Source organism: Poecilia reticulata, linkage group LG17 (genome assembly GCF_000633615.1).
Source record: "Poecilia reticulata strain Guanapo linkage group LG17, Guppy_female_1.0+MT, whole genome shotgun sequence".
NCBI lineage: Eukaryota > Metazoa > Chordata > Actinopteri > Cyprinodontiformes > Poeciliidae > Poecilia > Poecilia reticulata.
Window position 1 is genome coordinate 18,771,675 of NC_024347.1, and position 26,433 is coordinate 18,798,107.

Sequence of the window (26,433 nt, forward strand, 5' to 3'; positions counted from 1 at the left end):
AAAAACATTCTGCTTTCTGATTGTTTTAACAATTTTTTACCGTCAGTAGCTATATTAGATAACTCTCTTACAGTTTAATCAAATCATTTAATTTGGTACACTTTAAATGTTTAATCCCATAGTGAAATTTTTATTTATTTTTTTTATTTACATTATATTCCAAGAAACTATTAATTCACAAGTCTAAAGCATAATTTGAATTATAATGACAGAGCAGCTACATTTATTGGCTCAACTACATGTGCCTAAAGCCCTAAAATAAATATTTAACTGCATTATTGCTTTGACTTCTAATGTGCTTAATACAGTCAAGATTTTATTAAAGAGTAGCATTATGGTAATTCAACTCCCTCATGAGTCACCTGAATTTATTCAGTTTTTCTGGCCGCAGAATTATCAAAGATGTGCAATTAGCATGTGCCGCTGCTGTTTTTTTGACCTTTCAGTATCTGACAATTCTTCAGTATTCCTGTGTGTTTCTGACAGTGAAATAACAGTTTAAAGGCCAAACAACAAACTCATGTAAAATCCCGTCACCGCTTACTTGATGACAGTAAGAGTGGCAAAAGTGACAGCACTTACAAACATAAAATTCCAGCGATAAGAAAGTAAAATATGGAACAACTTCAATAAGCAAATACACCATGAGGGAATATGACAGGATTCCAGGAAATGGCGTAATCAATATGCAAATTTGCGATTTATGTTATGACCTCTATATATATATACCCTTAAGCTTCATTGCAGACAAAACATGATAAATCAACAATTAGTTCAACTTGGAACCGTGAGCTTTGCCCAAACTGTTATTGTGTCAAACTATGAGCATGAATCATCTTAACTTGGCTGAGATGAATCTAGAACCAGTTATCTTGTTCTAGGAAGGATTTGTTCCCCAGAGAGACAGGAAGTCATAGTTAACACATTAGCTCAAAGAAAATTGGATGATTTAAATTTTTCTTTTCATAACTTACATAAAATATAAACTAAAAGTTTGATATTTCTAAAAATAAATTCAGAAAGAATATATGAAACGAYATTTACGTTAAAGGTTTGCAGACATCAAAAGGCAGAGAATGAGGCCAACACTGCATATGTAAAATGGTGTGAAATATGTAGTCAAATGAAAAATTTAGTTTGGTGCAACATTTTTTTAAGTACTCTAGACGTTTAACATTTTTGATCAGTTTTTATAAAATTTGTACAAAATGTCCAAACTACACATATTTTGTCACTTAATGCAAATCAGTACATTTGAATCTGCATTGTTATGCATCGTTTGCCGATTAGAAAAATTCAATTAGAACACACGCAGTACAGAAACTAATTGTCTAAATRTCAGTAATACATTTATGGTAATATCCTGAGTTAAAAATTTGACCCAGTTCATCTGCAGTGGTTGGAAGAATTGGAGCAGATATAATGACATGTTTTAATGCAAATCACACCAGCTGACACAAGCATGTCTCAGGGGACAGAAGTTTACAGTGTGCTTCCTTTATTTTCCTTTTTCTCTATGTTTTCTCGCATGCAGTTCTGTGAAAAGATGAAACTCTGATGCCCGGTGTGATAAAATAGCGCAGTTAAAAGATGTCGAATAATCATGTCTGGTTGAAGAGTGAGGAGATTTTCCTGCAGTTTGAGTAAACCCACAAGATTTGTCGTCATTTAAAGAGCAAGAAAGCGCCTCCAGAAAGCTTGAAATGCAAGTAAATGACATGTAAAAATACACTATTTATATGCATCACTAGGAGGTCATGTTGTCTTGCATTATAAAGCAGAGTACTATTTTTAAGGAAGTGTTGACTGAGCAGCAGAGTTTTGTTGTGTGATACATACTTGGGGTCAGTAAGATAACAGAGGTGACAATCAGAGAACATATGATCAGGATGACCAGGAGGGCGATTGCTATTCCCTTCCAATTCCTCTGAGGTGGCGCGCTACCCACAAGGTCCTAAAACGACAAAAATATGACATGACAAACACATACAATGTTAATCGACATTTTAAATATTACAAAATTCTTTGTGCTCCTGGCAGCTTAAGCTGGTCAGCTGAGTTTAATGATTCAGTCAAAATAAAACACCTATCTTGAAATAAAACTTTTCTAAAAAAAATAAAATAAAAAAAAAAACAGAACATGTGACTTTTCAGGCTAGTTTCACCCTCCCTGTTGAAGTAGTTCAGAAAAATATTGCAAGGTTCGGTACAAACAGACAGATATGAGCACATACCTGGTATTGTGGTGAAACACTACTTTGTCTACTTAAATTAGTCCTTTTCAACTCTTGCATATGACTGTAGTATTTTTTAATCAAGCATTAAGCATTAATCACCCTTTTTGTTTTGCATCATTCACTACTTTAACTTCTAAGCTCTGCAAGACACCATTACGATGTTTTCCATCCATCTTCTGTAGTGCGTCGCTTTCTTCAAAAACCTTTCTGGTGCACCCTCTTTGGAATCACAACCTGAGTCTGAATCCAAAGTGAAGAACTTCCACAAACCCAAACCCGGAGCAAAATAGACCATCGCATCATAAAGAGACCATAAACCAAACAATAGTATCAATGCTGTCCTCTGTGGCCAGAGAAGTACGTCCGATCCAGATTTACGCCTTGTCCTCCATGGATTCTGATGTGAATGCTTACATTTTTAGCAACAACGGAACGTGAAACATATTCTTGCATTTTAATCATAAAATTATAGAAAATCCACACTTCTTGCAGTACAGTTGCAATGCCTTGAAAAGGCTCAGAAATACTTATTGGAATTAATGTGAATATATTATGAGGGATGCCAAAGTGCACCACAGAGCGCCTCAGAAAGTAATTTCTGCCTGTTGCCATCAGGCTTTACAATGCCCAAGTCTGTGCTAATTGATTCAATTTTTTTCTGCGCTCATTTATAGGTCATTTATTGATTAATATATTGCATGTGATTGCTTGTTATTTATTTATTTATTTATTTATTTGTTTATATCTAGTCATTTTGAACTTATCACTCTTAGGTATAAATATATTTTACAGACTTTGTATTTATTATCTAAGATGGAGTAGCTTTCAACAAATAAGCAATTTCCCCTTGTGGATCAATAAAGTATATTGTATTCTATTTATTTTTTATAAATACAAAGACAACATGGTCATTGGACAATAAAGTCATTTAAAATAGCCATGAGTTGCATCACAAAAAAATTAAATATAGCCCTTTTACAAACAAAACATTTTCACGAGACGGGGTGATCTATCTCACATAATGTCTCAGGATGACCTTGGATGCACTTGGTGTTTTAAAATTCATCTCATCACACATAAGACACAAGCATATTGTGCCGCCGCAGCTGGGAAGCAGAGATTGGCCGTAGAACAGCCCATTCTCTGACAGACAGATGCTTACAACTCAACCACTTTTCGTGCACTATAACTCTGCAATCATCGAGCCGCTCCCTGCTGCTCGCGTGCGAGGAGTCCCCGCAGCTTTGCCTGATAGCTGGAGTGGAGCGACGGCTTCAGAGTAGGCGCAACGGGCAGAATAATGAGCCGCTCCCCTCGCGCAGCCCAGCAGATGGTAGATAGCTAATCAGCACTGTTTGAGGCGCATCTACTGGAAAAATCCACAGGACACAGAAAACATTTTAAGAGCAGACATGTGGGAGGCGGCGGACTGGTAGCCAAAGATGACTGGCCCAAACCCAAAAGCATATGTCTTCAACTTTTTTGGTTATGGAGGCAATCTGAGTGCTGTTATTGTGCGATTCCCCTGGCACAAACACACACCATCAACCACTTGTAAACATATTGTGTCCATTCGAAACAGATGGTCTACTAAGTAGCAATGGATGAGAGCTAAACGCCAATTTACTCAATGTTCAGGCTCATGGCATTGTTGAATGATTACTCTGCTATCTGTGGTTCCAGTCTGTAGATAAATGATAAAAGCCTTCTACTGAGGAATCAATTTCTGATAAATGATAGACAGACCAGTTCCATGATAACCAACAGGTCCTGCTTTTGTTCTTACAGCATTGTTACCATAGAAAATGTGATTGAATTACTTTTCTTTTAAGAATGTAACACATAAACAAAGTACTCCAAATTAAATTGAATTCATTTTGTTTCTTAAACGCATGCACTTAAACTCATCCTCCTTCAATCGAAGCCCTAAATAAAAACCTGGTGCTTCATTCACCTTTCAAGGTCACCTAATTTAAAAAACAAAAACAAAACCTGACTGCACCAGTGGGGAATCTAAATGTCACAAGGTATAATTAGATTTGTACCTGTCATTGTGTGAGGATGGGGGAGAGGAAATCAATCAAGCAGCAAAAAGAAGATGAAGAATTTCTTAATGCAGGTCAGAGACAAAGACCTGAAGAGTAAATACTTGGAATGGGTTATGGAAAGACATGGGAACTCTTTCACTTTCCCAGAGACGTTACCCTGAAAGATCCCCAAAAAGATTATCTCTGTGGAAAAACATAGATCAAAACAGACTGGATATTTTAAATTATCTTTGTAAGATGCTTGACTGGCCTTAAATGAAAAAAAGATATTACAGTAAATACCAAAGATTACTTTAATCAAAGTCTTCAGTACCAAAACACAATTCTCAAAGTAGCAGTGATACGGTGATGGCAGAGTTATCCAGTGGAAATAACATGAAATGACAGTAAGCATACCACTAAGGCATCGTTAAAGTGTCTTACAGTGACATTTAAGCTCCTTTGAGTGACCTAGTCAAACCTAAGACATCAGTCTAATAAGTTTATATGAATGCCGTGAACGACTCATTAAAAATGTCCCGAATCCTCTCAGTGTTTTTTCATATTTGCACGAATTAACAAGACATTTAAGTTACTGCTAACTTTAAAAAAAATAAGGGTTACCTGGATTTTCTCTCTCTTCCCCTTCTCCGTTTTGTTAACATATATTTGCAACTAAATTGATAAATGTCATTTGTAATTTTTTGCATCAGCGATTTCATTAGTTATCCTCAATAGCCTATAATAATTGACAGATAATTTTAGAAGAAAGATATTTTCTAACTTCACTAATGACCTAAAAGTACAGCTATTCACACCCACATTCAACCGATTTGCAGCAGCCTCGTGTTTTAATGAGGCTGTGTTCTTCCTAAAAGCAGATCTGGTTTTAGCAGGGATCCAGGTCAGGCTGACGCTTGTAGCGGAGAGGCTGCCAGTGGGAAGTGAAAAGGTGACTATAAATCAACACTGTTAGGAGCTCCTGTGTCTAACTAATCAACCTGGGTGTGCAAGGTACCAGACTTGGGATTCTAATGAACAGTTCAGACAATAACTACTCCATATTTTGTCTATGTGGCATTAAAACCTCATTTCATCAGGTTAATCCTGGTTAGGTGTTTGCACTGCTTCATTTACATACTTATTCAGTAGACCGGTAGTCTGATCAGGAGCAACATGTTGCCTCCACTTTGGAGGCAACAAAAATCTGTGGCAATTTTCCCCAAAATGCCACAGAGCAGAGCAGTTTTTTTTAAACAAAGGTAATAAAAAAGGTTGTTTACTGCAGGACATTTTGAAGGGCAAGTTTGTTTACGAAGACTTTATAATCAATTTTATTCGTTTCTGGTTTGCTTAATTAAAATGCATTTAAAATGTCTTGTAGTTCCAGTGTTAAATGCTCTTTAGAAATTATGTTCTAAGAATGTAGGTTGTACCTACATTTTTAGAACATTTTATGCTATTAGTTAACAATAGTCTCAAAATGACATTTATGGCAATAACTTCTGGGACAACTTTTCATCCAGCAAAATGTGTTATTGTGGCAGGCCTGATCATAATTCTTCCATCCAATGGTAAGACCGTCCACATGTTCGTACTATTAAAACTTTATTTCTTAGAGAGACTTGACCTAAAGTTTCTTCAGAGTTGTGCTGGACCTTGTTTTGGGTGATGCTGCAGTTCAGGACAACAGGATATCTGACATTTTGAATCTATATAGTATGGAGACATTAGGCAGGATTTGACATGTACAAGTAAACTACTGAGTTTGGATTTAGGCCAAATAATAAGACAAAATTGTGAATGTTAAGATAAGGCCAAAACAAAAGTATCCAAATAGGCAAGAGGTCACATACCCGGCTCTCAAAGTCCATAAACGGGCCATTAAAAATGTCTGCATCACACCTGAGCTAAATATTGAATCATGAATTGTTTATTCTGCTTATGAGCAAGTTTGGAATAATTGTACCTATATTCACTCAATGGTTTAATAAATACCCTTTCAGAATAAAATGTAAGGTTTAACTAGAGGGCTTCTGTCTAGAGATTTTAAATTGGAGGTCACGATCTGTGTACACAAACAGCAACTTTCCACATTAATCTTCCTGCTCACAGATACTGAGGAGCTCCAGCCACCCGTATCGGTCCAGCTGTTCATAACCATGTTACCAATTAGGCCTGGTCTCCGGCTGCCTGTCGTGGCGAGAGTGCTTATGGGGCAGCTCAGCGAACCGTCCACAAGTTAACGAGGGGTCCATGCACAGGTGAAAACGAGACAGCTCGACTGTTCGGCAGAGAGCGTTCACTGCGTCTCTGAAGCCTCCAAAATGCAACGCTGCCAGTTACTTTCAATTAAATGCTAAAAATGATCCTGTGTTTTCTTTGCCTTTGTACCTCTTGTCTCTGCAGTTTGCCTAACAGCAAGGCAAATCAATACTGGAGCCAGTGAGTACACATAGAAAACCAGCAGTTGCATCAATAAGCTGATTTATTGCTGCAGAGGAAAAATGTGTTCAGAATAAGGTGAACATCCTAGATTTAAATGATCCTATTTCCCATACGATATCATTCTTTGATGGGTGAGACATGCTGATGCCGACCTCTCCCTGAGCTAGAAATAACATTTTCCAATACTTTGGCAAGTTTGCAGATAACGACGCTGTTCTTGCTTCTGCTGCCTTGTGATCTAAAAGTGACAAAGAGTTGAAGCGCACCCTCAGAGAGGTGTCCTGTTCACTACGCCTATGTATTAGGCGTATCTATAGGGGTATCTATAGATATGATAAGTTGAGCTACTTGCTATTACTCTGTTTCCAAAAAAGTTCAGACATAATATGGGAACGTAAATGTGGATGAGGAAATGGTAAGTACTGTCAAAAAAAAGTGAGATAAAGTCAATTTGCATGAAAAACTTTCAGTTATGCTCTGGGCTCTGTTATTTTGTTTTTTAATSTGACATAACCAGGTGAATGACAGATTTTACAGTGTTGTTTTTTTGAATCCCTCAGAGAGAGAGTCAAAAACAGAAGAAAAACATATCTCTTTAAACAAATTCCAGGTAAATGTAGCTGGTGATTACACCTCAAAATTAATAAAACATGCACATTTTCATTACCTTTAACAAAAACACTTGCTAGTCATTTCACCCCCTCCACCATGTTGGAATTTTGCACTGTTGGTTGTGTCTCAAACAACTTTGAGTACATAAAGATGAGCTGCTTTTAAAGGAAGCTGAAGATAAGTAATTATGTGAAGAAATGCGTATATGTCTATTATAGTTAGAGTTAGTTTTAATCAGGGTTTCTAATCTGTCAGAYTTTACCTGAACATAATTCTTATTAAAGGCACAATAATTAAAATAAGCTGCAATATAACATATGTTAAATCTACAATTTAAATAAATACATTTATTTGAATTGAACATTGTAGTATTTATTTACATCCATGCATAGCCAAACTCATGCATCATGGTTAAGTGCATGGATTTCTTTTAATAAGTATGAAAAGAAAGTAGACGGGGAAGAAATGGCAATGTGTGGGCACAAAATTGGAGTATTAATATGCAACGGGGTGAACTAAAGCCCATTAAGAAAGGTAACTGAGTTTAAGATACAAAGGGAATGACAAAGAAGTGCCGAAGTATGCACTTACACCATGGAACAAAAAACTCCAACTTACTATATAAATACAGCCTACATTTGAAAAAGAATGTACAGAATCTCTGCAAGAAATCCTTTCCTATGTGGGAATGATTGCAGGGGGAAAGTCGTGAATCTCTTGCTTTCTTTTTCAGAAAATGTTTACTTGCAAATAAGAGGGTGGTTCTATTTTTGTTTGGTGCAAAAGACAGTCTAGTCCAAGAGTTAAAGCATCTCTGCCATTTTTGATGCATGTATTTATAATCCCCATGTGTGCCGCTGGCATTTACAGTGTTACAATGTAGAATAATAAAGCAGCTAAACGGGTGTATTTGATAAGTGAAGAGGTGACCCAGTTTTCTGACAGTGGCCACTTTTCTGCACTTTTGATCAGCTGTCCTGGTGAAATCTCCCACAGAGTGTGGATATGAATCTGATATGTCATCAATGTTCTCTGAAAACACCATCACTGTCAGAAAACACAGAAAAAGCTACACAACATGTTCTCTCTTACAGCTACGATCTAAAAAAAAAAAATATGTAGACAAATGTGTCGCTTTATGATTCACCCAATTTCTGTCTTTCTACTTCAAATTCTGAAAAAGGGGGTATGTAAGAGTCAGACTAGAAAGTAGCGGAGCGCGTTTTAAAACTGCACTTTACTCTCAAACAGTCTGCTGTTATTAAGTACATACACTCTGATTGCTTTGCCTGTGCAGAGGGGTTTATCTCTGTGTGAAATATAGAGCGTTTCACCCACCTACTCAGGCACTAAAACAAAGCTCCAAACTCAGGCTGAAGTCACTCACATAAAAAATGTATAAAAAAAGATTAGCATTGTTTCCAGAATAATCCCACACAGGCACACAAAATCCATCTTTACGTTCTGAGATGTGTTTAAGCAGCTCTCACTGCCTTGAAAGATTATTTGCCGACTTACAGAGTTCTTCCATTTTTTACTTTTTTAATAGTTTTCAAATGAAAGTAAAAAAGCTGGCACTATGTGGAAAAAGCCCCATCTGCGTATCCCAACTTTGTTTGAGATGATCGATGTCATTTCTTTTCTTCAATTTCCTCATATGGAGGGCGTCATGTGTTGCTTTTATGAATCTTATTACTTATGTCACTTTGTCATTCATCCTAAATTGAATTCTTGACCTAACAGGTCAGACGGTAATCTTGGGTGTGGCTCATAAAATTGAGGCAAAATGATTGGGTTAATCTTTTAATCCTTGATTTAAAAAGAGAACGGGTATATTTTCACAAAGGACAAGGTTGGTTTGCACAGCTCTGAAAACAGCTTTTGTATCATCTTTTGACTGGTAAGAAAATTAGTTTGATGACCGGAAACATTTAAGTTTAAAACCTGTGGGAAATGTTTTCAATTATTTTCATTTTGGCCATCGTCTTCTAGGAGCATGCATCGGTGCTTTAGAACAACAGGAGGCGCATCAACATATGAGAACAGCCATTTTCACCTCCTCTCCGCAAACGCTTCTAAATAAACCCAGGCCATTTCAGCTCTGACAGCTACAAAGGACAGACAAATCCCACGAGGAGAGTCAACAACATTTCTCTCTGTCTATTTGTTGCTATTTCCATTCTGTTTTTGGAAGAAAAAAAGCTCAAACAATGGCACATCTTTTAAGGTCAAGCTTCCTTTACCCCCACCTCTCACTCCGTCTAATCCTCTCTCCCTCCTACCTCCCCTTTGTCTAACCATCTCTTTGTCTCTCTGCTGAAGTGTGAAATGGATCTTTCCTGATCTCTGAGCACCTGGTTTCCAAGGGAACCAAGAGAGTTGTTTGAGTCAAATTTGCAGCAAAGATGGAGTCTGCTGGTGAACAGTACAGCAAGAACTAATATTGCTGTTAAGTGTGGGAGGAAGCATGGGGTCTGAAGAGATAAAGTCCTCACAAAGACTCCAGAAAGACAATAGAGAAGAGGAACACTGGAAACTAAGGCAAAACGCTGCTGTCTAAAGATGCAGGACACTTGACACATGATATATAGCTCTGTTGTAATGTAGTCACTGTCTAGGAGCAGCAAACCCGAGAGCAAAGCAGCAGTCTGCAGACTTGGGGATAAACTTTTTCTCTGGAACGGCATCAATAAATTATGTGCATTCATGAGTGAGATTAAGAATTCATGCAGCCTGCCTTTTGCTTCGTGAATAGCCGGGCATCAGCCTGTCTGTAGATTTAACTGTCCGGTCTTTGAACACTTTTGGAAAGTCGGGCTCAGAGGGACAAACTCAATTGAAGCTGAATAAAGGCAAAGAAAAATGTGGCTCAGGTGGTGAAGATCAGCTTTCAAAAGGACAGTCAGAAAGACCTGTACTGAAGCAAGTCCCACAAATTTATTGTGACACTGTTTCCCCTTAAGGCTACATATGTATATAATATATGTTTATATAAGACCTGCAGGGCAGTACGGCGGAAAAACAGCACAGAGAAAAAACTATTTGATAAGTACAAGTAATTTAGCAGTTTAATAATTCTATACGCATTAGGTGAAAGGGACTTTACGTGCTTATTAAGAGATTATATATTTTTCTTTATTGCCTGGATTACTGTAGAATGGACTCCTCTTTCTCAGATTTCTTACAACATTTTGGAAGCGTTTTACCAAGACAAACATAGAGAAATACACCACTACGTTTATTCCTACTGGCTACGCCCTTAAAATAATACATTAAAGCTATTGACCTCGTTTGTAGCCTCTCAACTATGGATGCCATGTTATTATTAAAATTTTCAAGCCGTAGTTTGTGACAAAGGCGAAAAGACCTTCTGTTTTATAGCTTTTATGTCACTCTCCTCTATTGCTTTCAGGAACGTAATGTCACCTTTAAATTCTTTTATGTAATCTGTTCACGTTGTAAAAGCTCTTTTGGCAAAACTGAGTATGTTCATCATCAACTCCCAGTTTATTGGAAACAATTTTTTAACATTATTAGGACAAGTGTCATGTAGTTAATACTCATTATTATCAGAAACAACAGGTTGTTTAAAGATGGATAGTTGAACTCAGCTGAACATATCACTGGAAAGACTAGCCGGAGCAGCAGAAGTGGGCAAAAGCAGAGTCATAATTTGGGATTACGTATATTCTGGTTTAGTAACTGCTCCTGGACTTGGTTTGGTTCTTGGCACGTGTGAATTTAGGCCAGCTGTTCATTCCATCACATTTAGATGAGAAAAATCTGTGGCGATCTTCACAAGAAAATGATTTGGCCTGACCCTGACCAGTTCTGAATTGTTATTCTTACCTAACCCAGACTCTGCTATTCCCTCACATTCACTGCACTTGGGGATAAACTTTACCCTCCATCATAGAGCCGACCCAATGAGGTCACCTGGACGTCGGGGCTCATACTTTTTTATGATCTACAGGTAATGATATGGTTTTTGCCAGTGACACAAATGTAGTGCAGTAAGTGAGAAGGAGATGCATTGCAAGTGCACGGAGTAAATCTTTCACARCATGTCGAAAATATCTTTAAATCATTTAGACCTCTGGCTTTTATGCCATTATCTGAGCCCATATGGAAATAAATGATTTAATAAGTGATGAGAWGTTTTTCTCCTCTGTGGTCCAGACACTTAAATCCTTCCAGTCAACTACGCTACTCCCTAAATTGACAATCCTGAATTAAATTAAACCCAGCCAGTGCGTCTCAGTTAAAAATACCGTAAGCGACGCAATCTTATTATGGATGGCCTCAAAGGAGCAAAGTTGTGCCTATGAAACTTTACCAAGTGTGTGGGAAGGAAAACTCAAGGGATCACCGAAGTTGGAACTGATAATAACAGAAGCAGACACACGCTGTCGGAAGCTTTGACTATAAGATGTCTTTATGAAGACACACTAAGAGTGGGGTTGGGAAATGATTCAAAAATGATTCTCCATCTGAGTTTAATAGGAAAAAGTCCAATGTTATTGAAAAAGAAATGTTAGTTATGTGTTCAAAATAATTTAACAATAACATCCCTTACCACTTTTCTGTTTTTCATGAGACCTAAATGTTTTCTAAAGTGCGTCGTTCATTTGTGCAGCAGCGCTCGGCTCCACTGGTTAGCAGCAGGTGGTGGTGACTGCAGAGTTTTAGAAGCTTGAATCCATGCAGTGAAATGACAGTGAAGCCAAGTGAAGTGAAACACTGGCATTGAATAATAACCCCCGAGGGACAGGAGGGACCACGTTCTTATGCACATCTAAAAGATGATAAATTGCTGTTTTAAACATTGCTCTTTTCCTCGGAGATGTTACACAAACAACTTCTCAGTTATTTGCAGTTTTACAAGTGAAACCACAGCTAAGGGTGACTTCATGGGCTTTACATGGTGTGCCAGTAGTGAAAGCGCATCGATTCACCGGCTCGTCTCTGCTGAAGTTAATTATTGGAAAGAGTCCTCAAAACAGATGGGCAACAAAATCCATCCCAGTCTATGTGGAATAAATTAATATTAAAGCAGCAGGAAAATGTCTGGAAAAGAATTTAACAGGTTTTGTTTTGTTTTCCTCTCTCTTGCTGTGGAGTGCTTACTGTATCCCCAGAGATGCACTGTCACAATACAAACTTCACCTCTTTACTCCCACTTCAATAGTCGCATATAAATATTTTACCCGAACCTAAAATGTTTAAATTATTGTTTTCTCTTTGTCCTGTGAAGGACCTCAAGTTACGACAATGATCGAGCGAGGTTCTGCTAACTGCCAGCTTGTGGCAACAGCTGGTAGCTTGTTCACAAAGCTTTTGCACAGAGCACGCATTGAAATGTGCAACGCACAGAGTCATGAAAGTACAAGTACACCAACAAGAGTAATACATCCAAAACAGAGTGTTTCACAATATGGAGGTTTAGATTATCTAAATTTAAGAACCAACAAAGGCAAAGTGAGGTTTATAATGCCCCAGACTGCCAAGTTGTCATCCGAGACAGAAGCAGTTGCATATTAAAATGTATTTTACTGCTTTTGCCTATAGAAAGGAGCAGAGGGGAAGCCTTTAATAGCATTTCCTGGCTCCAGCTTCACTTTGGATATCTTTTTTTTTTTTCAACAGATCTCTTTTTCCTTTATGCTTGAAAAACATCTCTTTCTGCACAGTCTGTGACAATGCAAGTCAATGAATGGTTTCAAGCTCAATAAGCCAGAATGGGCACATGCCAAAGATCTCCAATCCACTTGTAACATTTGGCAAGATATCGGGAGGTGCAAAACACCAGTGTTTCTGTGTATAAACCCTAAAAAAAAAGCTTTTGGAGCGGTGACTGAGACAAGACAGCTGTGATTTTATTGTTAGGGCATAAGTACATCTATCTGCACCTCATTCCACCTTAGAGTTTCTGTTCATGTCCAATCATTTAGAGGATTTTTTAAAAATCAGAAATGGTCTTAAGTCTCTTACGAATCAAAAAGTAAAATTTTAAAGGTGAGGCATTATCCAAAATCAGCTTTTTTGAGCTTTATTTCATGTTATAGCGCTATCCTCTTAGAAGGCATGCCTGGAGTGTTGCTTTGATTCTTTCATGCATGTTTGAAGTATTCTTCAAAGTCCCCTTGCAGTCATTTGGGATCCCTAAATACTTGCTCTCACGAAGCACCGCATATTTCCACAAAGCTCCTTCTTGGAGCTGCAGTCTCCAGCCAAACTTCAATCTTACAGAGCTCCCCTCCTCCAACCCCACCCCCTCTCAGCTCCTTTAGACTAGTGACAGCAGCAATTAGCAAACACTGTACTCAGGGATGTGACACAGAGCGGCATTCTTTTACACTGTACAGTGTGTTGCCCAAGGTAGCATTTGTGGACTTAAAAGTTTATATGCTCCACAGTTGTGTAATTTTGCTCGACAAAACGCCCTAAACCTCAGATGTAAAAGTTAAAACTTCACTTGCCCAGTTTTGTCTAAACAGAGCAGGTCAGTCAATGGCATGCTCTTCCTAGCTATGTCTCCTTTAGCTGCCTCCAGCCACCAAAAGAAAGCTACATGTGAAGCTCTGAAATAGAATTAGAGAAACTGAATAAATCGCATGGAATAATGAAGAAATACAACTACTGTAGTATAAAAGTGGACATGAAAACATGAGAGACAATGTAGAATAGAAAAGCTAACAATGAAAAATTTTAAAATGAGTCTTTCTTCAAGATTTAGATCCATTTCATGAAGCCTACAGATAAAATACTTTGCTGATTCTGCCAAAGGACCAAATAGACATATTCAATAAGAAACTTGAACCTGGTCAAGGTTTTGATTCAAAAGAGAAAATTTCATTTAAATTTTCAGCTTGCACCAAATTGTTTTGCTCTTCAGATAGAAATGGAAGACATGCACTCATTTTGCCCCTCAAGAGGAAATGAACCATAGTGAGCCCAATATTGCTTTGACATTCAAGTCCACAAATAAATGACAACTTCAGACGGCCACTTGCATGTCGCTCCCGTTTTGTTGCTTTTAATCAGTCTATGAACGAGACAAAGAAAGAATGAAAGAGGGGGAAAAAAAGTGTCTTCTCAGAGCATATGAATTACCGCCTGCGTCTGGACAAAACTGCCGTCGTATCTTTTAATCATCAGAAGAACCGCAGTGCACAACAACACGACTGAAGCTGAATCACTGAAGAATAGATCAGTTCAAAATACGTCTCTCGCTATTCCTCCACCTTTCTTTCTTTTTTACCCTCGGCTGAATATATTCCTGAAAAATATGTAGCTGAAAATTAAATCCACTCCGAGTTACAGAAAAGATAAGAGCTCTATTATGCTCTCAGAATAATTGTGCACAGATGCAGCTTGATGCAAGTTTGAAGAAGAAGAAAAAAAATGGAACTAAAAAAGTGGATTTAATGATGGCATATTTGTGTTGAAGTGGGGTGAACTGTTCATGTCGTACCAAAGCTCAGCCAACAGGTTTGTTTTGATGCTGCCTTGAACAAAACAATCAGTGTGCTTTGAACAGCGTTCTGTACAGTAATTAAGGAGACGCGTTTCCGTACAACAAACTCAACATTAGAGCAACAGCGTACTGCTTTAGGACAGCTGTAGCAACATCATCTGCAGAAATGCTAGGGACAGTTTATAGCACAGCTGCTAAGAAAAGTAAAATCCTTCAATTCACATGTTCTTTAGATTAAAACTGAATGGACTGATTTGCTGTTTAATCTCCACTGACACTGTTTAATCCTCCACTGTGGATTCTTAGAGGAGGAGGAACTTCAACTCACAAATCTATCACTGCCTTCCTTTCTTGGCACCGATATGTTCACCTTCTCTCTATCTCTCAGTCCTTGCATAATTGAAGAGCATATGTACAGGAAGGTATCTGAAACTGATATTACCAAAGAGCAAGACTGTTTTTCAGGCAAAAGTACAAACTGTCCATACTGGAAGAAAACAAGAGAGCACTAAGGTCAGTCGGATATAAAATTCATATATGGTTCCTTTTAGCAGAGGTGAAATTATTGCTGCCTGTGCCGAATAACAACTGAGGATCACGTGTTGCCGCCTCGATGTGCAGACGAACCCGTGTGCATCTCACTTTCTGCTTCGATTTTCTTTCAAGCTTCAAAAGGAGCTCATGCTCCCTTATTTTTGATCAGAATTTGGTTAGGGATCAGTCGCGCTGCTGTTGACTCTGCAGTTCTGCTTTCATAAGTGTGCAAGTGGGATGCAAAAGTAAACATTTTAGGCTTGAAATGTTCAGAAATAATAGGGAAAACATCATCCAATAAAGTAAACAACAACAAAATATCACACAATGAAATGTTGGAGAGGCAGAGAAGGCTTCTCAATTGATGCCCATTCAGTTGCTGTAATGAAAAGCTCCCACTTCAGCCTTTGCAAATGCATTTTAGAGGTAAATACTCGACGATTATCGGCTGTTGCACAACTAAAGCAATAGTCAAGGGCTTCCCTCCACATTTGGGCAAACATGGATTTATTTTTATAGAACACCTTTCAACTTAAATTATGATACGAGTGTTAGAAGCACGGTTACGTAAACCCAGAAGTGGTCTGGTTGTCTACATGCAGCTTTGTCCATTTTTTGTTCCTCTGTTCCCTCACACGAAGTGCAATAGGTATGGAGCAGTATGATGTTTTCCTGGTCACATAGCCTTGAGTAGAAACATCATGGTTGCCATGTTTTTCAACTAAAAAAATGAAATGAAATACACAACATCTAACTGCTTTCATTTATATCAAAAAAAGTAAAAGAAAATTCTCAACAAAATCCACGGCTTGATCGAAACATCTAACGGTTTCTGCAATATTTATTTAGAGGCATTTTGACTTTGATGCATGCGCTTAAAAAAAAGTAGACCAAAGACTTGCAAAATTTTGCTAACTGCACAACATTTCATACTTTTTTTCATGTTGCTCTTCATATAGTAACACTGGGAGTATAAAGTTGATATTAACTGTGTTTGTTTTTTGCCTGGCTAACTGCTAGCGTAGCTACCTGAGCCCAGCTAATTAACATGTCGCTGGTGGCTTATTGGTCAGTGTTACCAAGAAGCACCTACAAAAACGATTCTCCACAAGCTTTTTTTTTTGTCATTGATAAATATTTTAAATAAAAACTTTAACTGTCGATAACATGATAGACAGAGTTAAAGCTAGAGCTAGGGCTATCATAGCAGTGAAGTTAGTTGCGACATCTTTTTAAAAAGGTTGCTACTAGACAATGCTCCCCCCACCCCAACACCACAACTGACAGGAAACATATCTAACAATAAGTTAAGTCTCTCATGTCAACAGGAAATAGGAGTTTTTGTTCAGGCAGCTGACCAGCACTGCGCAGCAACAGATGGGAGAGCCAATCCTGCCAGACTCTAGGGTTCATAAATCAGGAGAAAACATCCCTGCAGTTTCTCTGGCATAAAAAAAGACTTTAATCCATTTGAAAGGAATGACTTAGATTAAAATGCCTTTTAATCTAAGTTTTAATCTACGTCTGCGCAACTTAATCTAGGAATAAATAGCGTATTTGATACCACTAACCTTCCGTAATTGAGTGCATGAGTTGCTACAGCTGAATATAACAGTAAAAACAAAAAAAAGCACAAAATATAACAAGTTTCTCCTGCAATTGATTTTTGGACATTTTCATTTTCATGTGTCGTTTATCTTAGCAAACCTCTCCGTAACAACCACTGCACTCATCTGTTTTTGTAAAGTCAAACAGGCTGTTATTATGAAAAAAAACAACTGTGGCTTATGGAGCGGGCAAAGATGTTGATGCGGAAGTTTAACAGTCTTGCATACATCCAAACTGAAGCAGGTCTGAACATCATAAAAGTATAAACATGTGAGGGGAAAAGTGATGAAACGGGAACAAACCTTCACCAATTTAATATGTGCAGTTTATTTGGACACACAGTTTGCGGCAGAGCTGCGATGTGTCGTTAATGAGCGCTAAATGCGTAATTAGGCGAACAAACCGAGCGAGCGACTTCGCCTTGGGACTCACCTGGTCGTGCTGCTGCTGCTGCTGCTGCTGCTGCTGAGCCACTTTTCCCGACCCGGTCGCGTCTTTCGTGGAAGTCATGGCGGTGAATAAAAGACGTTTAGGGATAGGGGGAAAGAGGAGAATACGTCTGCTGCCTGCAGGTGCAGAATAATGAAGCGGTAGATAGACGGGGAGAGAGAGAGAGAGAGAGAGAGAGAGAGAGAGAGAGAGAGCGAGCGCGGAGACTAACAGACCGACACACGGAGAGACAGGAGGAGGGAGAGACAGCCGCTCGGAGTGCTGAAGGAGATCCAGTGATTTGGTAAAATAATGAAGAGACCGTGGGCGCAGGGTTCAGCAGCAGATGTGGCTGAAAAGCTGCGTGGCGCTGAGATGTGGGAGGTTCAGCGTGTACCTACCTTTTCAGGGTGTCATCATCACTGACTCCTGGCTGCAAACTGTAAACTGTTTTCGGGTTTGTTGTTGGAAATGTGTGGCATTTAATCAGATGCATTTATTCAAATATCGTCAATTTGAGCGCAAATCAGGTTCAGTGGACGCGTGAAAAATTCCCTCCCAAGGCAAAAAACAAACAAACAAACAAAAAAACAAGCTGCTGAAAATTGAGTCATTGTCTTTGAAAAGGGGGTAATATTTTTTACAGGTTTTTAAATTTTACATTGCTTGCACAGTTATTAGACAAGTCAGTATTTTGACCATATCATTTCGAGGAATAAAACTGGATAAACGTGAATGCTTAATGAATTTAAGCACAGCAGGTGTTGTGTAGCTGCATAATGCTGGTGGTCKTCATGGTCAACAGGTTGTATCAAGATCTTCATAACTGTGAGGCACTTTTGTTTCTTTAGGCAAAATAAACCAGAATGAGATTTTTTTTAACTGACTCTGAAAAAAGTCATAAATTATCAACAGTCTCTCAGAGGGATGCAGCACTCTTGTAAATTGCTAAGATATTGGGGTGCGATCACAGAATCACCAAATGTTTTGCTGTAAATAATCAACAGGGTCTCAAGAAACCTGTTGAGAGAAGACCCTGCAAATTAACTGCCATGGATTTCAGAGAAATCAAGCATGAAATCACCAGGAAGCTCTCCGTCTTCCAGTTCTGTTATATTCCAGGAGTGCAACCTMCCTGGAGTTCCTAGAAGTACAAGATGTTCAGAGCTCAGAGACGTAAGTTGTCTGTTTATCATTCTTACTGAAACAGACACAATTAAACAAATGAAATGTCAAAATACATTTAGTTGTATAATTTCTCAGACAGCGTAGACCAAACAAAGTAAAACTCAGGTATATATCTTATGGTAGATTACTACTGAGCACAATAAGTTTTAATCTGCAGAGGAGATGTTCACCCTTGGCAACTCCTTSCTTTTGGTCCTGAAATTAATTTTACATTCCAAATTAACACTGTGTTCTAAGGAGTATGCATTCATTAAAAGTGAGTGAAACACTGTGTATAAACATTTTTATGTTGTTAGTCTTTTGTTGTGTATGGCCAGTGCTTACTCTGTAGCAGAACCACATATATTTGAGTCAYTTTTCCAAGTTCTTCACCCCTTATCCAAACTCTAAGTTGTGAGTATTTTGCCTCCAGTCTAAGTCAAGATCATTTCTTTTTTTTTATTTGCTCTGTCTAATGGCTGAAATGATCAATATTCCATTAGATACTAGATGTTTGTCCTGTCTCAAACCCAGAATTTCTCTTAGTTATAAATTAAAGTAATTAATACTGTCAGAACTGCAGTTGAYGGCATTTTAGCTGTAAAGGCTTCCTGTGTGAAGCATTAAATTAGGTTTGGTTAGCTCCTGAGAACACACATGTACAGAAAACAGGAAACCCACTTGGAATTCAATTTACCAAAAATGTCCCTGTTTTTAAAAAATTWAAAATAAATAAACAAATAAAATGTATCTACCCCCTAACAGAATAGCACCCTGTGTGGTGAGCCACATTACCCACATAAATTGAACCACTGCCTGAYACACCTCCATYTTTTGCTCCACTTGGGTATGGAGAGCCCAAGGTTTCGTCCTTCTACTTGGACTTGCATTAAATTATACCAGTGTTCATTTRCAACTGCTCAGCTCTGAGCTGCAGTAACTGATAATATGGAGACCTGTCAGCTTGTATCAGATCATTATAGGCACTCATTACTGGCAAGACCATTACACAGGAAATGGAAACGGGAATCAATGCAAGAAAAAGAAAATGCCTTTGTGCGTTTGATGCGGTTTGTTTCWTGTGGGATTTGTGGARTTTGCTGAAGTCAGAATGCATTTGTGATTAAAAAATGTTCTCTATACCATACGGTTGATGAAGTTGGGGAGATAAAAGTTTTGCATATAGTGTGCCCATACCTGCAAAAAATCATTTCCAACCACAGCTTCCTGGCAGGTTTGCTGTATTGTCTGCCAGTAAAACAAAGCATTGCCGCTGGCCTGGCTCTGGAGAAGCACAGTTACCGTCCTCCCACATCGAGCAGAAATAGTTCCAGTTCTAAAACACTGTTTGTGCTGTAAGAATGTGTCACATCTATGCATGCACAATCCACATCCCTGTTAGCACAGCTTGTCTGCTTATTTGAGCTATGCACACAACACACACACACACACACACACACACACACACACACACACACACACACACACACACACACACACACACACACACACACACACNACACACACACGCACGCACACACACACACACACAAAGTGCTCTCCTGCTCGTGAAAGTATTTCCTCAGAAGTCGTGCACAGCCTCTGCAGCGCTCCTAGCCTTTTGAACCAGTCATCTGTTAGAGGAAAAGGAACAAACAATCTCAGATACAGAAAAAAAGAGAGTCCATGATGTGAAACAGTGGCACAGGAAAATGCTGGGTATCAATCTGAGGRGGATATTTTCTCTGCATATGCAAAGCAGTGCATTTTGTWGAAGATTATCACCTTTGCAGAAAATAAGTTTGGCTCCTCTCCCTATTATCCTAAACAATGACAACTTCCACAGGCAAATGTACCTCAGAATTAGTTTATATCTGCAGAATAATAATGAACGAAAAGTAATAACAGCCACTTTGGGGGGGGTTTAGTTAGAAACTCCTCATGAACTCTTTGTTCTGCCATCTAAATTACCCACTCAGCTGAGCATCCCACTGATTAACACACTCCCGGTCCCTCGGGTTGTTCTAGAAAGCRTTTCTAGCACAACTAACCCAGAGCCAGCCGGAGGCGTAAGTAGACTAAGTCGTCACTTGTGGTCTCTGAGCTAAGCGGGGGGCCACCGAGAGTCCTTAAATTTTCACAGTATTTGCCACTTCTCTTTTTTTTTTTGGCTACAAACACAAACTTTGTTGTATTTTATTGGGACTTTACACTATAGACCAACACACACTAGCACACAGTGGTGAAGTGAAAAGAAAATGATATAGATCTTGCAAATGATAAAAATCTAAAAAGTGAACATTTCAAGAATGAGCCGTGTGTTAAATGTACTGAGTTAATTCAAACATTAAAAATAAAAGTATTATTAGTTCCAACAAAAAGTATGACATTTAGCTAACAAACGTCTTAACGATGGTCACAAGCAGTGCTTTAAGCAAAGTAATTTGGGCCTCACTTGTTAAACCTTTAAGATGCTGTTCTCAATGCAAACTGCTCAAACAATTAAGCAGTGGCGGTTGGTGGGAGGCGGGCTTATTTATTTACATAAACACTTTCCTGTCTAAATGTGACTCAGTGCTTTGAACAGGAACCATAAATACCAGGCTAGCCAAAATAAGCACAAAACAAAAAAATATTTCCAACCAAAAACAGTACAAACATAATTATTTAAAAACGCAATAAAAATAATATCGTGAAAATATCTTATATGACAGATTAAAACTAAACTACAATAAAATAAATTAAAAGCTAAGGTGGAATGCTATGTCTTAAGCTTTTTCCCCCTAGAGGCCATGARTGAACTAACTTCCAGATGGCTCCCGAATCAAACTCTGCTGAGGGGCCCACGCAGCCTTGAGCTGGTCTTGAACTCACCTTGCTTTCTCCTTGTCTTCACACCTCACTGAGTTACAGAAAGCTAAATTGTTCATAACACAGCTGCATAAAAGACAAAACACAATAGAAAAACACTCCAGCGTCACAAAGTTTCATGGCCTACGTTTACCCTGCAGATGTGTACAGATATCGTTTCAAAATGCAGCAGATTAACCATGTTTTGGCAACAACAACACTTTTAAACATGACTGCACAAAACCCCAACAATGGTTGCACAGTTCATCTCATGGCCTGCAGGGAAGTCCATGAACAGCTCCCTGCCAAGACTAAGTTCAGCACCACTGCTGTGAACAGCTCCACTGCCTCCTGAGCTTGAAAGCCTGTTTAATCCTTTATGTGTGACGGTCACTTCTCTCCCTTTATCATCTGTTCAAGCTCAAAGCAACATGTTCCCAAAAGTTATTTAGTGAGAGATTAAATCTCGCCTCACAATCTGGAGATCTCAAAGAGGTAAAAAAAAAAAAAAAAAAAGCCTAAACAAAAAGCAGCAATGGAGATAAATCTCGCATTAAGTTTAAAAAGGAAGGCAACCAACCGAAGAGCGGAAGAAAGGAGGCAGGCTCTGGTAAACAAAAAGCAAGAGAGGGGAAACATGAGGAATAGTCACGACATGCTGGATAGGAGTGAATTTGAACTTGAAAATTTTCATTATTAATTTTGAGATCTGTTTTGAGAAAAGAAAAACAGATCAACTCAAAATCTAAAGGAGGATATGAGCATCACTTCTGTATCACCTTTTTACAACGACTTAGTACTCYGTACTAAGTGATATGAGTATATCATATCACCATGATATRATATACTCATATCATGGTGAGTATGTCTTACACTATGAAGCATTTTCAGGCAGACCTTGTTAAATTAATCCATCCTATTGAAGCTTAAAAACTGCTCTGAGCTTTGAATGCATTCCTACTAAAGTTTTTTTCTTCAAGGGAGTATCTTTCAGCTCTTCATGTAACTGCCAATAGACCTGACAGTCTTCTTCTACTGTATGCTAGCTCCCCCCAGTGATCACTACTTATCTGACATCTTTATGCTAGTCCAGACTAAAATTAAACAAGAACATGAGGTACAAAATAGTGTGTTGTGTGCATAGTTCTTTGTAATTACAGAAACTAAAAATTAAACCTTATTACACSAKCTGTAAGAAGATTTCTGAATGGGAAATGAAACCCTCTGCTTAGGTTTACCTGCAGCCAAAGTCACTAGTCTGAATAAGGAGAGAGAAAAAATGAGGCAGCACATCTAAACACAAGCTGGTACATATTTCCTGGAAAAGTGATGCTTATCAGCTGCCCTCTGGAAAACTATCATCCTTCCATGTTTGCATAAATACATCACAGAGGAGTTTTATTTCCATTATAAAGACAGGGTAGTGCTGCTACTCCGATGAAAGACATCAATACCCGGCCAATCTAATGCAACATAAACCAATGCTGCAATGAATATTAGATTTGCTGATCTTTAAGGGTAGTTAAAGTCAATGGAATATTGAAAGGATTTTCCACTTTGGTATYAAAAAAAGTCATCCCAGCATCTATGACATTWATGAAGTCAGTTTAAAAACTTGATTAGTTTATAAATTGATCATTTCACCTGAAGACTCGTGTTTGTTTCAGACTTTGTCATAAATATCATGGTGAGCACTTTACACTGCGCTTCTATCAAATGGCATCGGAAGAAATGAAAGGGAATAAAAAGTGGAAGACGCTAACTGTATTATGATCATAAAAGGCTTACTGTTGTCAAAGAAAAGTCGTTTTATATTACTGAAACTTCGGTCAACATGTATAAATATACTACAAATCTGTTTCTGAAAATGCAGGGATACTGTAAAAACACTGTTAAAAGAGAAGGCATTGGTTTACATTTTTTAAACCAATGTACCAATCTCACAAGTTGGTACAGTGAAAAGTCTTTTGAATGTTTTTTTTTCTTATTATTGTTCCTTGAGTTTCAAAATGTGGTTGTGTTATCTCTTCTTTTTAACAACACTGTAACAATTTAGAGCTGAGTAAGTCAGCTACTGCTAYWTTTACATATACAATTCTCTCCTTCCTTTATGTTTTAGTAACATTATAAGCAAAGTGAATTTAGTTTCCTGCACTTTTCTAATAGTATACGATTCTTACGTTTTAAAAATGCCCTTATTTTTTTTTTATGACACTGTTCAATCTTTCAGATAAGAAAATAAATTGACAAGACATTTGGATCAAATTACGGATTTTAAACACGTAAACATTTAAATGCACCAAAAGAATAACAGACACGTTAAGATTTTGGGAAAAAAAAATTCTTATCAAATTTGTGAAAAATAACTTCAAAGAAAATCCAGAGAGACGTCCACCGAAACAGTCCAGTTGTCTCACGTAATCCAAGAGTGCTTAGATATTAGAGGAGACAAGTGCTCAAAGATCAGGCTCCACTGTGGCTCATACACTTATGCTGCACATCAGCAATTTAACTATCRTAGTCATATAATAATGCAAAGCCAAGCATGCAAGATCAATATTAAAACTATGCAAGGGTCGGTGTCAAGATTAACAAATGGGACTGGGTGTGATCCAGCGTTTCCATACTGCATCGAGACAGTCTGAGCTGAAGGTGTGCAGGTTGGAACAAACTAATGACTGGTCCATCACATAAATGTTAACCACCAGATGTATTTCAAGGATTTCAACAGAAGTTAATTGCATCAAAGTGATGACAATCATTATTCTCTATGAAAAGTGAATTTTGTGTTCTTGGACGTTGAAGATCTTGGTTTCATTACAACTTGTTCGACTTTGTTTGGACTTCAGTAAAACCGGAACAAGACAGGGTGACCCTTTACAGGAGGGAAAATTGACTTTAAAACACGCAAAGAAAGGAAATAAAAGTACATCAGCGTGAGTGAYGTTTTAACCGCGCATAATGTATTCTGATTTTAGAGGCTGTTGATTTAGGAACAATCTGTTCCCCCTCTGCCACTCTGCCGGCTGTCAGTGCAGCCAAATCAGCCATCAGTCATGCCGCCTTCGCCCTCTGGCCSGCCGTGACTCCTTCAGCTGTCCGACTGGCAGAGCACCTGTCTCACTCTGGGTAAAGTGCAGCTGCCATCTAACTCTCTTTCTTTCMGTCTTTCTCTCAATTCCTCTCTTTCTCTGTCTCTCTCTCTTGCTGCTGCAAATCACATTGAAACGCAGAGTGGACCCGGCCTCATACTTCATCGCAGATCGTTACTGTACTCTCAGGTCATCAATCCGACTGAAAACAAAACAAAAGAAAAAAATAAAATTAAATAAAAATACACACGCTTCTGTGCATCGCAAAGTGATTCAATGCAGAGAAGTTCCCAGACTGAAGGCAGAGCTACTTTCTCACTGTCTGGACATTACAGATGGGTAATTAACAAGARCTGGAGTCTTTAATCAGGCTGATTATTGGTCTTTTACCAAGAGAGGACGTTTCAGAGGAAACAATTAATCTAGCATTGTCTTGTCTAAAATTGTTTGGACACACATACGTGCACACGGGCTTACAATAGAAAATAAATTAACTTTGTGTAACTCTCTGCCCTCTTAAAATCCCTTCTTTATCCTCACCGATACTTGTGGGAAGGCAAGCCTGCTCAGTTGCAATGGAGCACTTAGGAAATGTATAATTTTTACAGMCAAACTACATTAAAACTTTAAACATATAATGCTTTTTTTTTTGGAATATGCACAAGTCTATTTTATTTTATACTTTTCTGTCTTTAAGCAAATAATGCTTATTCTTTGAGTGGTCTATTTCACTTAAATTAGGGTTTTTATTTTAGGAGGCTTGCCAATATGTTCCTCGCAGAGGCAGACTCATTTCCCAATAATGTGTTGTTATTCCTATATTACGGAGAAAGGAAGCAGGTAAYCTTGAGCTCCTCTGCAAAAGGAGGAGGGTGGCACCTCGCCAAGTCGACCATAAGCAGAAAACAAGGAGAAACGAGGAAATAAATCATATGGATTTTATTGAATTGTTGCTTACTCACTACTACTGGTGCTGCCTCCAGGGGGAGCACCAGCACTGGCAACTCAGAGTGTTGGTAGAAAATGGATTGTTAGCTGGRCTAAAGCTGCTTACASCAAGTATGGACATTTGTCTACCATCTTGTAAYACCAGACATGGACATAAAGTTGATGATCAATAAGTCTGGTGAGAGTAAAGCCAAGATTTGTTTGATGATTGAAAGAAAATGCTCTCCAAACACTGCATTAAAACTGGCGTCTAACCACCCAGGAACCGTTGGCCATCAAATAAATAGAACATCMCTTCTGTTTATGCAACAACTAGAACTGCTTAATCACAATCAGAATTTAGTATCAATGTCTTTATATCAAAACTGCTTGGATACATTTTTCAGGTGCGATGCATCAACAAATATTGTCAGAAAATAACCTGATGCTGTAATGCAGTCGAGGTCCTTCTTGGTGCAAATTCAACACATACACATTAAAACATTTAATTCAGGTAGTAATTCAGTTTCAAAGCCCCGTTTAGCAATAAAAGCCSCCCCAAAAAAGAAATCTACATATGAGAAAAGATCTCTAACTATTTTCTAAAAGAGAAAACAGAAATCAATCCATGTGATTGATTATGGGTTAATCCTAAYCATATTTTCATAATAACATCCAAATCGTGCACCAACCAAGATAAGGAGGATTTCTATAATTAGCAACAGCATGTGCCGAGTTTGATTTTCCAAAATGACCGCCCTTGCTGGTGAACTCAATGTCCACACAAACAAGTACAGAAGCACAGAACACATGATTCAGRCGGAATGAATGCTGCTTGACAGCTGCACCACCTCTTGTGCCAGAAACCTGTGGAGTGGAGAGTCCAGCATGATGCATCACATAGCAAAGCAAATTGAGGATGACATAAAATCCCGATGTATTGATTGAATTAGATGAAGGCCACTGCCCCTACCCACACTGATGAGCTAAACAAATAAACTGAACCTAATGTGCAATAAGAGATC

The 26,433-nt window shown here is 38.3% G+C and overlaps 1 protein-coding gene across 5 annotated transcripts in view; it reads right to left on the reverse strand.

Moving 5' to 3' along the window:
- LOC103479583 (dipeptidyl aminopeptidase-like protein 6) overlaps positions 1–26,433 on the reverse strand; it is a 96,908-nt gene that overhangs the window by 30,656 nt on the left and 39,819 nt on the right. For 4 of the 5 annotated variants that reach the window (XM_017310132.1, XM_008434097.2, XM_008434095.2 and 1 more), the window contains exon 2: positions 1,840–1,954. In XM_017310132.1, the coding sequence (XP_017165621.1) occupies positions 1,840–1,954 (115 nt within the window). Of the gene's footprint in view, positions 1–1,839; positions 1,955–17,375; positions 17,715–26,433 lie in introns of those variants that run through there. The other variant, XM_008434099.2, reaches the window with a different exon arrangement.